The sequence below is a fragment of the Herpailurus yagouaroundi genome, unplaced genomic scaffold (genome assembly GCF_014898765.1).
Source record: "Herpailurus yagouaroundi ecotype Mexico unplaced genomic scaffold, PumYag 180, whole genome shotgun sequence".
In the NCBI taxonomy this organism is placed as follows: domain Eukaryota; kingdom Metazoa; phylum Chordata; class Mammalia; order Carnivora; family Felidae; genus Herpailurus; species Herpailurus yagouaroundi.
In genome coordinates, this window is record NW_024412411.1 from 21,791,881 (window position 1) to 21,807,097 (window position 15,217).

The 15,217-nt window shown below is 40.2% G+C and overlaps 1 protein-coding gene across 8 annotated transcripts in view; it reads left to right on the top strand.

The window, feature by feature from the left end:
• Positions 1–15,217, top strand: part of CEP295 (centrosomal protein 295) — a 56,972-nt gene that overhangs the window by 30,778 nt on the left and 10,977 nt on the right. For 7 of the 8 annotated variants that reach the window (XM_040489616.1, XM_040489617.1, XM_040489619.1 and 4 more), the window contains 8 exons: positions 1,847–1,939; positions 2,080–2,183; positions 3,777–3,914; positions 4,345–4,442; positions 4,719–8,070; positions 9,090–9,255; positions 9,392–9,535; positions 13,778–13,921. In XM_040489616.1, the coding sequence (XP_040345550.1) occupies positions 1,847–1,939; positions 2,080–2,183; positions 3,777–3,914; positions 4,345–4,442; positions 4,719–8,070; positions 9,090–9,255; positions 9,392–9,535; positions 13,778–13,921 (4,239 nt within the window). Of the gene's footprint in view, positions 1–1,846; positions 1,940–2,079; positions 2,184–3,760; positions 3,915–4,344; positions 4,443–4,718; positions 8,071–9,089; positions 9,256–9,391; positions 9,536–13,777; positions 13,922–15,217 lie in introns of those variants that run through there. The other variant, XM_040489623.1, reaches the window with a different exon arrangement.

The following is a 15,217-nucleotide window of genomic DNA, read 5'->3' on the forward strand; positions in this document are numbered from 1 at the left end:
CTCTTGACTTCCTTTCCAGCCACACCTCCCTCCTGAGCCACTCACCATACGCACTGTCTTCCTGGTTGTTCCATGCATACAGCAGACATGACTCACGTGGTCTTTGCAGATTGCTGGTCTTGGCTGGGATGCTCTTGGATATTTCTGTGCCTTACTCTTCCTTCAGATACTTGCTGAGACCTGGCTTTCTCAGAAAGGCCTTCTCTGTTCACTCTATACAAAATGGCAAGTTACTCCTCTCCCCCATTCCCCTTACCCTTCACTCCCTATCCCCTCTACCCTGCTTTCTCTCCATAGCTGTTACCAGCATCTCCTAGACCATAAATTTACTTTCTTGGCTTATTTGCTTCTTGCCTTGACACTCTGTCCACCCTGCACATCCTCCAATCCTGGTATAACCTCCATTGAGGGTAGGAACTTGGTTTTGTTCATTGCTGTATCCCCAAGGCTTAGACAAGTGCCTTGTGCGTAAAAAAATGCTGTTAGTATTTGTTGAAATAATTGAGTAGCTTAAAGCAAGAGAGGTAAGTTTGGAAAGTCAGATGTATATATGATATTTAAAGCCATGGGAACTCTTTCAGGGGAAAGAATTTGGTGAGAAGAGGACTTAGGAGACCATTTGAGGGACTCCAGCATTTAGCAGATAACTAAAGAAGGGCAGACGGCAAAGTAGCAGAAAGGGCTGGCCAACAAAGTAGGAGAGAATATGATTTCGGAATTCAGTAAAAGGGGGATTCATCTTCAGTCATAACCAAGTTAATTTTTTGAAAGGCCCTGTATGAGTGGGCTTTCTCCAGCTTCATCTTGCTTCTTTCTCCCCCTTGTCTGACTACACCTTATATTCATTCTTAGACATCCCCACATTCTCTACCCAGCTGATTCCTCCTTACCTTTCAGATGTCCGCCTAAATGTCATTTCCTAAGACAAATCTCATCTGAGCCCCTAGCCTAATTCAGATTCGCTTATAGTACTCTATTATATAATCCTTTATTTCTCTTATATAGCACCTACCAGTTTCTAGTTTTATAATTTTTTCTGAAGATGAAAGGTGAATATGTAATGTTTCTGTCTTCCCACTTGCCTGTAAAGCCTCCTGTCCACCTTTTTAAAATGTGCCACTGTGTCCCCAGCATGCAGCACATAAGTAGGTGCCGAATAAATGAGTGAGTGAGTGAACGAATGAGTGCCTGATGCAGCGTTCCTGGCTCCCCTGATATGATCAGAAAAACTGACTGAACTTCCTTCTCTGCTCTGATTTAATAAATAACCAAAATCCTGATATCTAAAAATGTCAAGGAGGGTAGTTGGGTGGCTCAGTCAGTTAAGTGTCTGCCTCTGGGTTTCAGCTCAGGTCCTGATCTCACAGTTTGTGGGATTGAACCCCTCTTTGGGCTCTGTGCTGGTGGCATAGAGCCTGCTGGAGATTCTTTCTCTCCTCCTCTCTTTGCCTCTTCCCCATTTGCACTCTCTCTCAAAATAAACTTAAAATAAAAATGGACTTTCCTTAAGCTTCTCTTTTTTAAACTTTGGTACCTTGCTTATTCTACTCTTTTATGCTTTTCTCGTGTTGGGAACTATCAGTACACCTTTTTAATCAATTCTTCATTTTTTCCTTTTGGTTCACAATTTTCGTCTCCCATCAGTCTTCTTTTATTAGGCTCAAGTTTAATGGATAAAATATGTGGTCATCTGGAACATGACTGGATCTTAACTAAATAAGACGTATAGATAAACCAAAATTGAATTGTTAATCTGAATGCAAGTTTTTTGTTTGTTTGTTTGTTTTATTTTGTTCAGATTTAAGCTTGACAGTGATAATACATTCATAATAATGTATCTTTACAGTTGCTGAAAGTGATACTTTAACAGTTGACTCTGGACCACTTAGTAGTGAAGAGAAACCACTTTCATTGGATACAGACTATGAAAAGGAACAAGGTATTTTTATCACATTCTCAGATTAAGCTTGCTTAACATTCTTTGTTTAATACAATTACATATGTGACAAATGAACAAAGAGAATAATAGTGGTGTCAAAATTCTAAATTATTGAAACTAATTTTTGGGGATTCTCCTAGAAATAAATGAGACTCAGCCCATCACAACTGTAGCTCAGAGTTCGGTTCTGCTTCATCCTCAAGAAGAAGCAGCCAGAATTAGAATGGCAGCAAGGCAGAAACAGGTAATCTGAACTTTTTATTTGTAGAGGTTTCTTTCTTCGGCTAGGTACCATAATGTTGTTTGATCAATGAAATTTGTCTTCCTATCTGGCTACTTTTGACACTGTTTCTTCTACCTTGTTAGAAAGGACTTCATCTCTGCTTATAAACTATTCATTTAACCCTTACTACATTCTGTTTTGTATTTAATACTTTTGTATGTATCTTATTTTCCCTGTAAAACTTACCATTTTTCTTTAAAGACAGAGACTGTCTTTCTTAAAAATTCAATTCATTTTACATAGTTTCTGGTTCAGTGCCTTATACATAATAGTAAGTGCTCAATAAATGTTCGTTGAATAAATGAGTCCCTGTCATAATATTAGATACTCAGCTAGGCTTTATAAATCTCAAAAGTTTTTCTGAAATACTCTTTTTCAGAAGAAAAATTGTAAATTCAACCTCCTTAACTATAATTTTGGTCCCATCAGCTTTAATAAAAGATTTTTTTTTTTTAACACAAATTACCTTAAAGGTGGTTAATTGTTACTAAGCCAGTTTATAGTCATAGTTTTTTATATAAATACAGTTGGGGAGTGAGAATTCTATGAGCCAGTATTCTCAGATAAGTGTTTTCTAATCAATATTCTAAAGTGATATTGTCCAATAGAGCTTTCTCTGCTGTGGAAATGTTCCATATCTGTGTCCAGTATGGTACCTGCTACATGGGCTGTTGAGTACTTGGCATGTGACTGTCGCCACTGAGGAACTGAATTTTAAGTTTTACTTAATTTTAATTCATTTACATTTTAATAGTCACACGTAGCCAGTGTACTTCTAGAGGTACTACTGAAATATAAACGGTCCAAATTCAGTGGCTCCTATGAGTGAGGGAAAGAAAGGAAGGTGAAGACAAGAACTCGGCCGTAGCCACTACTGCCTGATCAGGAATAGGTAAAATACCACATTGAGACATTTTTTATTTTCAAAACCAGATCATTCTTCATTATCTCTAGTGGAAGTGTTCCTCATGATAAAACTTCACATTCATTCCTTGTTCTACTTATTCAGTAAGTATTTATCTGTTATGTGTGTTCTAGGGACTGTACGAGATGCCCTCTTTAGCAGGCAACCAGTCACACTAGTCCCGTGCTCAAGAAGCTCGAGGTTCCTCTGGCATGTTCTAATTACTTGGATCTGTGTGTGTGTGTTGGTGTGTTGGTGTAATTATTAGAGTTTATGTGTTACCCCTCTGCCATTGTCTTCATCTGTTTCATGTCTGACAGAAAAGACACAGAATGTTGCTCATGTTTTATTTGACCTCTAGATAACTGCACCCCTTCATGGGTGGGCCTAAGAAATCAAATTATTTGTGAGGCCTTAGTATTTAATTTCTCTAGTCATTTTTCTTACCGAGAACACTGGAAAATTAAAGGTGCGAGCACAGAATTTGGTCGAGCATCATAACAGATAAAACAGTGGCAATAAGAGAGAAAACATTACCACTTTCTTCTCGACAGCTGGTACTCTTGGTGATGAGATCGGTTTCCTTTCAATGTAATGCATGTAAACTTTTGTTGAGTTTGTCGTTAATCAGTAGTATTTTTGTTACTTAGATCATGGAAATCGAAGAGCAGAAGCAAAAGCAGTTGGAATTACTTGAACAAATTGAACAACAGAAGTTACAATTAGAAACTGATTGCTTCAGGGCTCAGCTGGAAGAAGAAAAAAGAAAAAGAACTCAACAGACTGGGGTAAGATGCAGGAAATCTCATCCCTACGTAGATTGTTGAGGGATAAGAAAATATGAGCAATCTTAGCATTCAGGAAAGTGAAATGCATTTTTAATCTTATTTGGTAATTTTTTTTCTTTTAGTGCTGTAGGTGTGTGTGTGTGTAGATATAGGTATACTTACACAAACCTGATGGCTTTTACCTTTCAGTTTCTAGAGGGTGCCATCGTATATGACCATGATTTATATGTACTGTGTACATTGAGCTCTTGGGCTTGGCACTAAAGGAGAATGATGGGTTACTTCATTTCTTCATAATGGAAGTGCCAGTCTTTTGTATGAAAAATAAAGCTATGTGAAAGTTTACAGTCATCGAACTTCAGTTTATGTAAAATACTTTAGGACTTGTTTCTAGATTTGCCTTTCAACTAGTAGCTTTGTCTTTCACTAGGTCGGCACTGCTCCAGCATCACGCGCCGTCAAATCCGATGAAGATAATCACAGGCAGATGATTCGTAACTATCAACATCAGCTTTTACAGCAAAACAGGTATTAGCTAGGGTACGGTTTCTTGTGATAGTGTGTGGCTGCATCTGCAGGATTTATTATTTGGTTTATATGACTATCTAATCGGGATTCTCTTGGAACTACAACGTAGAGGTTTCTCAGAGGTCAATATGAATGTTGTTCCTTTTTTGTCATAATAGCCAACCCTGAATTGCTGTTGGTTAAATTTAATACTTGGGTTAATTGAACACTTGGGAATATAGGGCATGTTTTCCTCAAGAAAGAACAATGTTTGTTTTTTGTCTTTGTTTTTGGTAGGTTTCACAGACAGTCTGTGGAAATAGCCAGGAAGCGATTACTCGAATATCAGACTATGTTAAAAGCAAAGTACCCACCCGTGTTAGCCACTTCATTGGTATCTGATTCTGTTGTAACAGTACCACCACAGAAATCTGAAAGACCCACTGTTATATCAGAGCATTGGGACCAAGGTCAGAGACCCAAGTTGAGTTCAGATGTTTTAGCCAAGCAGTCTCTGGAGTCAGAGGAACAGCCTAAGCAATTCTCACAGAGTGAAGTACAACAGGGAGACTATAAATTGCCTCATAAAGATTCTCATACACTTTCAAAGCCTTTGTCATATGATAGACCGCGAATATTACACGATCCTAGAGAAATAGCTGAAACGTCTACGGCAACAACTTCTCAAACTTTAGACTCCCAGCAAAGATTCTCAGAGAACAATGAACATATACCCTCTAAGCTAACTGAACATTCTTCATTCCAACCACTGGCAGCTGAGCGTGCTTTTAGTTCTCTGCCTGCTACAGTGGAATCTGGAAAAATCCAGGAACCCTTTCCAACCATAAGCAAAAGTACAGTTCCTGTAAGTCCTTCTGTAATCAGCCAAATACGGGATAAGTCTTTGCCATTCTCAGAGAATATCACAGCCCAGCAGGGTAATTTGAAGGCTCTCCAAGAACAGTTAGACCGACAGAAGGAAATTCTTCGGTCAAGACAGGAAGCTCAAGAACAATTGCTTTTGCACAAACGAAAAGAATTGGAAGGACAAACTGGCCTCTCGATATCCCTTCCATTAGTACCTCTGGATTCATTTGCTACACTGCCTTCTGCCAGAGCTGAATCAGGGAGAATCCAGGAATCTTTTCCAATCAGAGATGATACTGCAGTTTCCTCAGGCCATCTTGGGGTCCCACGACTTCAGGATAGGCTTTTGAGTTTTTCACAGCCTATCTTATCACAGCAAGATAATTTTAAATTTCTCCAAGAACAGTTAAATATTCAGAGGGACAGCCAACAGGCTAGGCGAGAAGCCCAGGAAGTATTATGTATACATAAACAGAGTGAAGTGGATGGAAGAATATGGTCTGAACAGACTGAACCCCCCTCTCTCCCATCTCAGGTGGCTCAGCATACATTGACTTTGCGACCTTCTGCCGGCACTCATTCTGGAAAAACCCAGGAGCAGTATTCATCTGAGAGTGAGAAGGGACTTCTCTCAAGCCAGCCTGAAATCCAGCAATCTCGGGATGGGTCTTTGAGTTTCCTACAGCAGTTCCTACCTTTGCATGATAGTATGAAGCTGCTCCCAGAACAGCCGACGGCACAGAAGGGCGCTCTTCAGGCGAGGCCTGAAGCCCAGGCGGAGTTGCTTTTGCAGAGACCAAGGGATTTGGGAGACAGTACGTCTGGGCAGATGAGTTCTTTATTTCCACCAGTGGTTGCTCAGTGTTCAGTTGCTTCACAACCTTCTGCTAAAGCTGAGCCTAGAAGAATTTCTTTATCTGAGAAGGAGAGTACCGTTCCTTCAAGTGACTTGGTACTCCCAGCATTTCAGGACCAGCCTCGTAGTTTGCCACAGTGGGAAAATTTGACAGCACGTCAAGAACAGTTACACGTGCAGAGGGTGACACTTGGTGCTAAACAAGAAACCCAGGAATTTGGACACAAGCAAAGTGAATTAGAAACAACGGTTTCTTCTGAACAGACTGGCACCTCTTTATCCCTGTCCCAGGTAGCAGAGTCTGAAAGAGTCCAGGAGTTTATGTCAGTCCAGAGTGATAGTACAGTTCCTGTAAGCCATTCTAAGATCCCGAGAGTTCAGGAAAGACTTCTGAGGTTTCCACAACATATACTACCTCTACAGGATGATTTGGAGGAACACCACAAATGGCTAGGCCCGGGGAAGGAGGCCCTTCATTTTAGCCAGAAAACCCAAGGGACTCTATCTTCTGAACAGACCGACTCCTCATTCCTGCCCCAGTTAGGACAGCCTTCATTTACCTCATTACCTTCTGCTGAATCTGGTACAACCCAGGAAGCCCTTTCAACAGAGAGTGATACTAAAATTCTTTCAAGCCATTCTCAGATCCCACAGTTGCAGGATAGGCTTTTGAGGATATCACAACTTATCCAGCCTCAACAAGATAATTTGAAGGCTCTTGGAGAAAGGTTAGCTATACAGAGAGAAGCTATCATTCAATCTAGACAGGAAGCTCAGGAAGAATTACTTTTGCATAAACAGAGTGAGTGGAAGGAAAGAATATCTCCTGAACAGGTTGGCGCCTCTTCCTTCCTACCCCCAGTTGCACAGCATTCATTTGTTTCATTACCCCTTAGTGAATCTCGAAGAGTCCAAGAACCTTGTTCAGCTAAGAGTGATAATTTGGAGATACCAAGATTGCCTGACAGGCTTTTAGATTTATCACAACCTGTTTTAACCCAGCCAGATCACCTGATTGCACTTCAACAAGAACACTTGTCTGCACAAAGAAATCCCCTTCCGTGCAGCAAGAAAACCCAGAAAGAATTGGTTTTGCCCAGACAGTATAAATTTGAGGAAAAGTTACCTGCTGAGCATTTTATCCAACCTCACCAGGGTGATTTGAAGGCACTTCAGCAGCAGTTAGATATACAGAGGAGATCCATTCGATCTAGACAGGAAGTCCAAGAAGAATTACTTTTGCAAAGACTAAGTAAACTGGAGAAAAAGGTCTCATCTGAGCAGACTGGCTCTTCACCCTTATCCCAGGTAGCACCGCCTGTTGCCGATTGTGAAAGAATCCAAAAGCCTTTTGTACCCAGATGTAACAGTACTGTTCCTGTAAGTCACCCTGAAATCTCAACATCACAGGACAGACCTTCGAGTTTACCACAGCCCGTTCTGCATCAGCAAGACATTTCGACAGCACAGTTGGACTTACAAAGGGAAGTGGTGCTTTCTAATGAGAAAGTCCAGGAAGAACTTCTATTAAACAAACACACACAGTGGACTGAAAGTGAGTCTTCTGAGCATGCTCTTCCCTCTTTGTTTTCAGCTCACAAAAGAGAGCGTTCATTTATTCCGCTGCCTTTTGCTGAAGTTAAATCTAAAAACAGTTGTGGATTGTGTTCCTCTAAGAATGAACATGCAGCTCCCTCCAGCAATTCTGTGATCCCCAGATTTCGAGATAGGCTTTTGAGTTGTTCACCACCTGTCTTAACTCGGCAAGATAACCTGGAATTTCAGAAGCAGTTGGATCTACAAAAGCAAGTTCTGCATCACAGCCAAAAAGCCCAAGAAGAGTTGCTTGTACAGAGACAGATGACACTGCAGCAGCAGATACAGAAACATCAAGAGACTTTGAAGGATTTCTTTAAATACAGTCAGGTATGTAATTAAACTTGAATGCCTAGAAATTAAATAATGGACGGAACCCAACTCAGACAAGCTAAATGTTTTTTAATCTCAGGCCTGAATAAGTTCTTAGTTATTGAGGATAAGTGGTTTGACCTTAACTGCTTTATTTTTCTACCTTAAACAATGTGGAAATTAAAAAGTAAGAATTGATCCACCGTGCATGGTGTTTCGGAGGTTAATAGTTACTAGAAGCCCAACTGATTTCGGCCAGTAGTTTGACATAGCCAACTGCAAACACCATTAAAAATGTAGATTGTCATTTGAAGTTTTATCATAAAGGGTTTTGAACTTACCAAAAGGTTAAATTGCAGAATAGCGGAATTTCTTTTATGCAGATAGCAAGTCTTGTGCTTTCTGCATAGCACTTTGTGGACAATTGTATATGAATCAAAATTAGTACCATCTTTTTCCTTAAGTGATCATATTACCGCATGATTTTAGGGCTGATGGACAGTTAGAACTGCTGCCTGTTACTGAATTAGAGGGCAGACTCTACCACGGTCACGTAGACATCCGTGTTCTCAGTAGGGGAGACAGGAGTATATTCTGAGTGTGAAGGTGTCTATTTTATTTTAAAAGGTTACTTCCTAAATCTATGGTTTAGTCTAAATAGAATTCCTTAAATCCTTTGATGTTCAAGAGAAGCTTGAGTTGAGTTCATGAGTACTTGAGTTCTAGGGATTTACTGGTCTTTTTAAGGAAAAGTAATGGGGAAAGAAAAGCAGGGGGGAGTACTCAAGTAGAATGTCTTATGAAAGATACAGTGGAAGCTGAGTTTTAAGTCCAACATTGTACTTTTCAATGGAATATGGTTTCTGTATAAGAAGCATTTCTCATCTTTTTTTATGTATAAAGCTGTAATAGTGTGAGTGATGGAATTATTTATTTGCTTGAGGTTCTAATTTAAAAAGGGCAGTACACATCTGATGAATTCTTCACATGATCTCTCATCTTGTGTCATCCCCACCCTCAATTGTCCACTTTTTCAGATAAGTCAGCCCACAGTTGGAAATGACGTGCAAAGTCAGAAGCTCAGAGAGTGGCTTCCTCGTCCCCAAGACCTAGCAGGAGACGATGAGGAAAACATTAGGCCTGTTACTAGGAGCAACTCCGGTGACACTCAGCTGCTTTCAGAAAGTAGTGCCAAGCAAAGTGGTAAGATAATTGCATTTTATTGTTAACTGTCTGCTGGTTACTCTTTGCTTTCACCTCCCGCAACCCTCTGGCTGAAGAAAAGTTTGTCGTATGTTAACAGATCTGTACTATGCTAACTTTGTCTCTGACTTGATAGGCAAGCATCTGGACAAAGAACTGGACAGGAGATCCTCCAAGCCGCCTGTAGCAAAAGTTAAATGTGGATTGGATTTGAACCAACACGAACTTAGTGCTATACAAGAGGTAGAATCACCAGCAAGTGGCAGAACTTCTCTACTAGGTAAACATATGGTTTGATGAAATAGGGTTTTGTTTTTAATTTTTTTAACATTTATTTAATTTTGGGAGGGGGAACTAGCACTAGTGGGGCAGGGGCAGAGAAAGAGAGACAGAGGATCTGAAGCAGGCCCTGTGCTGTGAGTGGAGAGCCCAACGACGGGCTCGAACCCACGGACCGTGAGATCATGACCTGAACCAAAAGTCCGAAGGCTTAATCGACTGAGCCACCCAGGCGCCCCAATAAAATGTGATTTGTTTAATAGTTTGCCGGTTTTCTACATTTTTTTCAGGATGCTAAATTTTTGTTTTGAAGATACAGACTGCGAATACTCATGAAGGAAAAAAATGGATTTACATAAACAGTATTTAAAATTTGGACTTAAAGAAATGTGGCATTAGGGAACTAATTTCTTCTTGTGTATGGTGAAAACCTATTTACTGTATTCCCTATGCTTCCTTTCATATCTGCCTTCTAAACCTGTTTCTTTAGGAGTAACTCTTTTTTTCTCTTCTTCTTTGCTGCTTTTCTACTAAAGTACCTTCACTGCTCTTTTCGTGTATCTTTTGAGGGTAATTATTATGCTTAAAATTCTGGCTTTATGAACAGTTACAAGCAGGTATAGTTCTTCTCTCTACTTCTTCCTAGATGCAGTTATCTGGAAAATTCCTCCCTGCGATCGTTAGTAAATAGCCCTGTTTGAGTTTCATAATGATTTTTAGATTTCAGACTCAAGCAAATAATTGATCGAGTTTATCCAAGCAGATCCTTGTGTCGATCTCTCCGACGCGCAGTCACCCATCACCACTTCTCAGTTCTTGTTCCGCTCTGGCACCTGCCTGTTTCCCTGCCCACTGCCACTCACTTCATGCAGACTCCTGAGTGGCTGCTACAGCTTCCAGTGTTCCCTGTTTGCTCTAGCTTTACTCTCATTTTCCCATGGCATATTCAGAGTAGTCTCCCTCTGCGTCTCCGTGTTTGAAACTCTTCACCGGGTGTCCCTTCGAGTCGAGGAGTAAGTCTAAATTAAGTCAGAGTCCCTACTGTCACCTGCAGGCCCTTCGTGATCTCGCTCCTTCCTTCAGGGTGGGGTTCACTGCTACTTCCCTGTAAATTTGTCCTGAGCTATCAAGTGTCCCGCCCCCTGCCTTTGGGAGCTTTTGTCCTAGGCTTTATCACACTTCTTTGGGTAATACTTCTAGTCAGAATACTACAGGCACACAGTTTAAAAAGGCAAATAGCGCTAAAAGGTTATAACATGAAACAGCATGTTTTCCTGCCCCTACCCACCCTTCACCCCTTAACTTTACCAGAGACAGCCACTTTTCAAGTCTTTTATGTTTCTTCTTATATTTACCACTATCCTTGGCAATAAATTTCAGGAAAAATCCAGCTAAATTACTATCATGCTAACATGTTAAGTTTTTTTCACTGTTCAGTTAGTGTGCTATATTTCCTTTTTTGTAAAATTTTTTTTTTTTAATGTTTATTTTTGAGAGAGAAACAGAGTGCGAGTGGGGGAGGGGCAGAGAGAGCCGGAGACGCAGAATCCAAAGCACGCTCCAGGCTCCGAGGTGTCAGCACAAGAGTCTGACGTGGGGCTCAAACTCACAAATGGCGAGATCGTGGCCTGAGCTGAAGTTGGATGTTCAACCAATGGAGCCACCCAGGCACCCCCTAAAACTTCTTTTCTATAGTAAATTGTCATTTTTTTTTTTTTTTAATTTTTTTTTTTTTCAACGTTTATTTATTTTTGGGACAGAGAGAGACACAGCATGAACGGGGGAGGGGCAGAGAGAGAGGGAGACACAGAATCGGAAACAGGCTCCAGGCTCTGAGCCATCAGCCCAGAGCCCGACGCGGGGCTCGAACTCATGGACCGCGAGATCGTGACCTGGCTGAAGTCGGACGCTTAACCGACTGCGCCACCCAGGCGCCCCATAAATTGTCATTTTTTATTTGCTTAAAGTTTCTGTTGAATGTCTGTCTTCTTACACTAATACTTCTGTTAAATACCTCTAATGTAAGGGAAGATCACACTATTTTCTCTGTGAAACACCTAGTTGGAAGTTGGAGGACAGCTGTTCTGCATTGTTAATAAGGGTGTTAGCGCTTCCAGAAGGGACAAAAACTGCTTCTTGGAAAGGTGCCAAACCACAGTTATACAGAAAAAGATAAGCAGTACGTTTGTAGTTACTAAAATTTCATGGAGGTAGGAGGCAATTAGAGCAAGAAATAATGACTACAAAGACTGATGATAAAAGTAATGTTGAGAAACACTGATCTATATCGATCCTCTAATTTTCTTCTCTATAGTTCATTTCTTTTGGTTTTACTTTCTGGAAGAATTGCCTCAGTGTATTTCTAACTTACGAATTTTTATTTTGACAATCACATTGCACTTTCTAAAAGCTTACTCTTCCTGTCTTTTTCCTTTTTCATAGCATCCTGCTGTTGTGTCACCAATGCAATTAACTACTTTGAATATATATATATATATATATATATATATATATATATATATATATGTGTAGTGTTTTGTTTGTTTGGGTTCCTGTATTTTCTCTGTCCAAATTCTTTTGTTCCTTTTTTGTTGTTTCTGATTTTTTTTAGAGGCTTTTCTCTAATATCTTGCATATTTGAGTGGGATGCTCATGGCTAATTAGAAATTCTGGGGGCGCCTGGGTGGCTCAGTTGGTTAAGCGTCCGACTTCAGCTCCTGTCATGATCTCACGGTTTGTGGGTTCGAGCCCCACGCCAGGCTCTGTGCTGACAGCTTGCTCAGAGCCTGGAGCCTGCTTTGGATTCTGTGTCTCCTTCTCCCTCTGCTCCTTCTCTGCTGGGACTTTGTCTCTTTGTCTCGAAAATAAATAAATGTTAAAAAAAAAAAAAAAAAAGAAATTGTGTAGTTGGCGGCCCTGTTTCCTGCTGGACTTCATTAGAAAAGGTGGTTTCTCATCAGGCACCCTCTATTTAGTATCTGTGGTTCTTTCCTTGAGGCAGTTTAGAGTTTAGTTTCTTCAAGGAAAGATCTGCCAAGCTTGATTCAAGTCTGGCTGTTGCTGTTATGGAGCCAGACCTGGGGGGAATCTGCATTGAGGATGCAGACTTTACTACCCCTGACTTCCTTTTGGCACTCTTACTTCCTCCCACCCTTGTTTTTTTCAGTGCCGAGCCCCCCCTGAGTTCAGAGTGTACTGGATTCAGTTTCTCCAGAGCATAAATTGTTAGTCTCCTCTGGGGATAAATGTAGGCGGTGGGATGGGTCTGTTCGCAGTACATATTTTTAAACATTGTCCCTGCCTTCAGTTCCCTGGTGCACACTTTCCTTATGTAATATTCGGTGCCTTTAACTGCCAAGTTTTTCTAAGGTGGTGCACAGTAGATTAGCTTCTACTTTTGGGTATCTCCCATGCCTCTATTTCCTTACTTGTTCATTATTATATTTGTATCAAAGTATAATATTAAGAGAATTGTGCAAATCATAAGGGTTTATTTCAGTGATTATCGCTGTAATAGCCATCCCCATGTAGCCACCACTCAGGTCAAGAACTAGAGTGTTACAGAACTCCGTAGACTGTCCTCTCGCGTCCTCCCAACTATGGCCTCTCAGTTCTCTCCAGAGCAAACCTCTGTCTTGATGTCAAACCACAGATTAGCCATGGTTATTTTGACTTTATGCTATCAACACATACCTTAGAATACTACCAGTGGTTAGTGAATTCTCCAGGAACTTGATCCTGTGATTGGTCAATACTGAAGTATTATCTGGTATTTGAACTAGGAGCAGCCTTAAAGTTAGGGAAATGGAAGCGAAGTAATTTAAAGGCTTGTGTGAAAAACTTAAGCGGTTGTTATTTCCTTGCTACATACATCAGGTGTGTAAAATTTCAGATTTTTATCTGTAATCTCTATTGCCTTTTTTGTTTGTTTTTGGGTTTTTTTTTAATTTTAATTTTTAATTTTTTTAAAGTTTATTTATTTATTTTGAGAGAGAGATGGCACAGGGGAGGGGCAGAGAGAGAGGGAGACAGAGAATCCCAAGCAGGCTGCTTGCTGTCAGCACAGAGCCCGACACAAGGCTTGAACTCGTGAACCATGAGATCATGACCCGAGCCAAAACCAAGAGTCAGGCACTTAACCAACTGAGCCACCCAGGCGCCCCTAAATAGCCATTTTTATTTTAACTAACTGTGGAAATGTAAGTGGAAATGTAATGAGTCCATCTTTTTTTTTTCCTTGCAGATTCTTGTCAAGACAGGGATCCCCTGAGGGTCTCAATAAGCCGAGAACAAAGTTTCTTTGGGAGCCCACTGGACTGTGAACCATTTGGTTGTCTTTACCCGGTTGCCCAGGAGAACGTCTGTGGTGCTAACTCCAGTGAAGCAGGTGAGAGACCAGTGGAATTCCTGTGCACAGAGATATTTATTGTAGTGTAATTTATAATGACAAGTGGTAGATAACTTTAATGACGGTTGGGAATAGAATCCTTATGGCGCATCCGTAATGTGCAGTTCTGTGTACTTGTTAAATAAAGGGGGGGGGGTAAAACCTGTCTTTATGGTGTAAAAATTGTATGGAATTATCATCACCAAAGTGTTGGTACAGGTTTACCTTTGTTGGAGGCCAGGTTTCACTTTCTATTTTATATGCTTATGTATTGTAGGGTTGTTTGTTTTGTTTTGTTTTACAAAAAGCATGTACTGTTTACACAAAAAGTTGAATGAGGGAAGTGGAGTTTATTTAGAGAATGGTAAATTTGCTTTAAAATTGTTTCACTAAATAAATGCTGATGGGAAGCATATGAGGATATAAAGTTTTCACAGTTGGCAACCTCTGCAAATTTTGTTTAAGCTTATTTGTAACAATCCACATTTAACTTAATACTGTTAAATATTATCTTTAAAAAATTCTGTGGTATTCTAAATGACGTGCTTTATGTTCACTTTTAAATATTTGGAAAATAGAGTTGCAAGGGAAAAATGTTAAAGTACTTAATCCTGCCACCAAAACACAACCAGATTAATTTCTTCACTTATGAATTTCTGTTTTATAGGTATAATATTGCTTGCCCTACAAAGCATAGTTCCAGTGCTGCTTCATTAGTGCCAATACTTTTCAGCAGTTAACCTTTTCCAAGCAGATTTCTTTTAATTTTAGCCATCACTGTCGTTTAATAGAGTGAGAGATGAGAGAGAGCCATTCTCTTTTTGAGGGTTTATAGAGAAATTCACATCTCTTTTTAATTGGAGATTGAAATACCTGCAAAGGATATAATTTCCAGTGAATTAGAGTTTTTGATATTTTATTTGTTTATTTACTTTTTAAAAAAATGTATTTACTTATTTTTGAGAGAGACAGAAACAGCACAAGTGGGGAAGGGGCAGAGAAAGAGGGGCAGAGAGAAATCCAAGCAGGCTCCGTGCTGTCAGCTTAGGGCCCCATGTGGGGCTTGAACTCACAAAACGTGAGATCATGACCTGAGCCAAAACTGAAAGTTGGATGCTCAACCAACTGAGCCACCAAGGTGCCCTGAGTTTTTGACATTTTAAAATGAAACTGTTACCATTCTTCTAAATTTAGCCAAAGAATACTTGTATTTCCTTTTTATTCTACCCGCAACCATCCTCTAGCCAAAGAGGACCAGGAACATAGCCATAGTTGAACAAAGTGGAATGTTCTGAC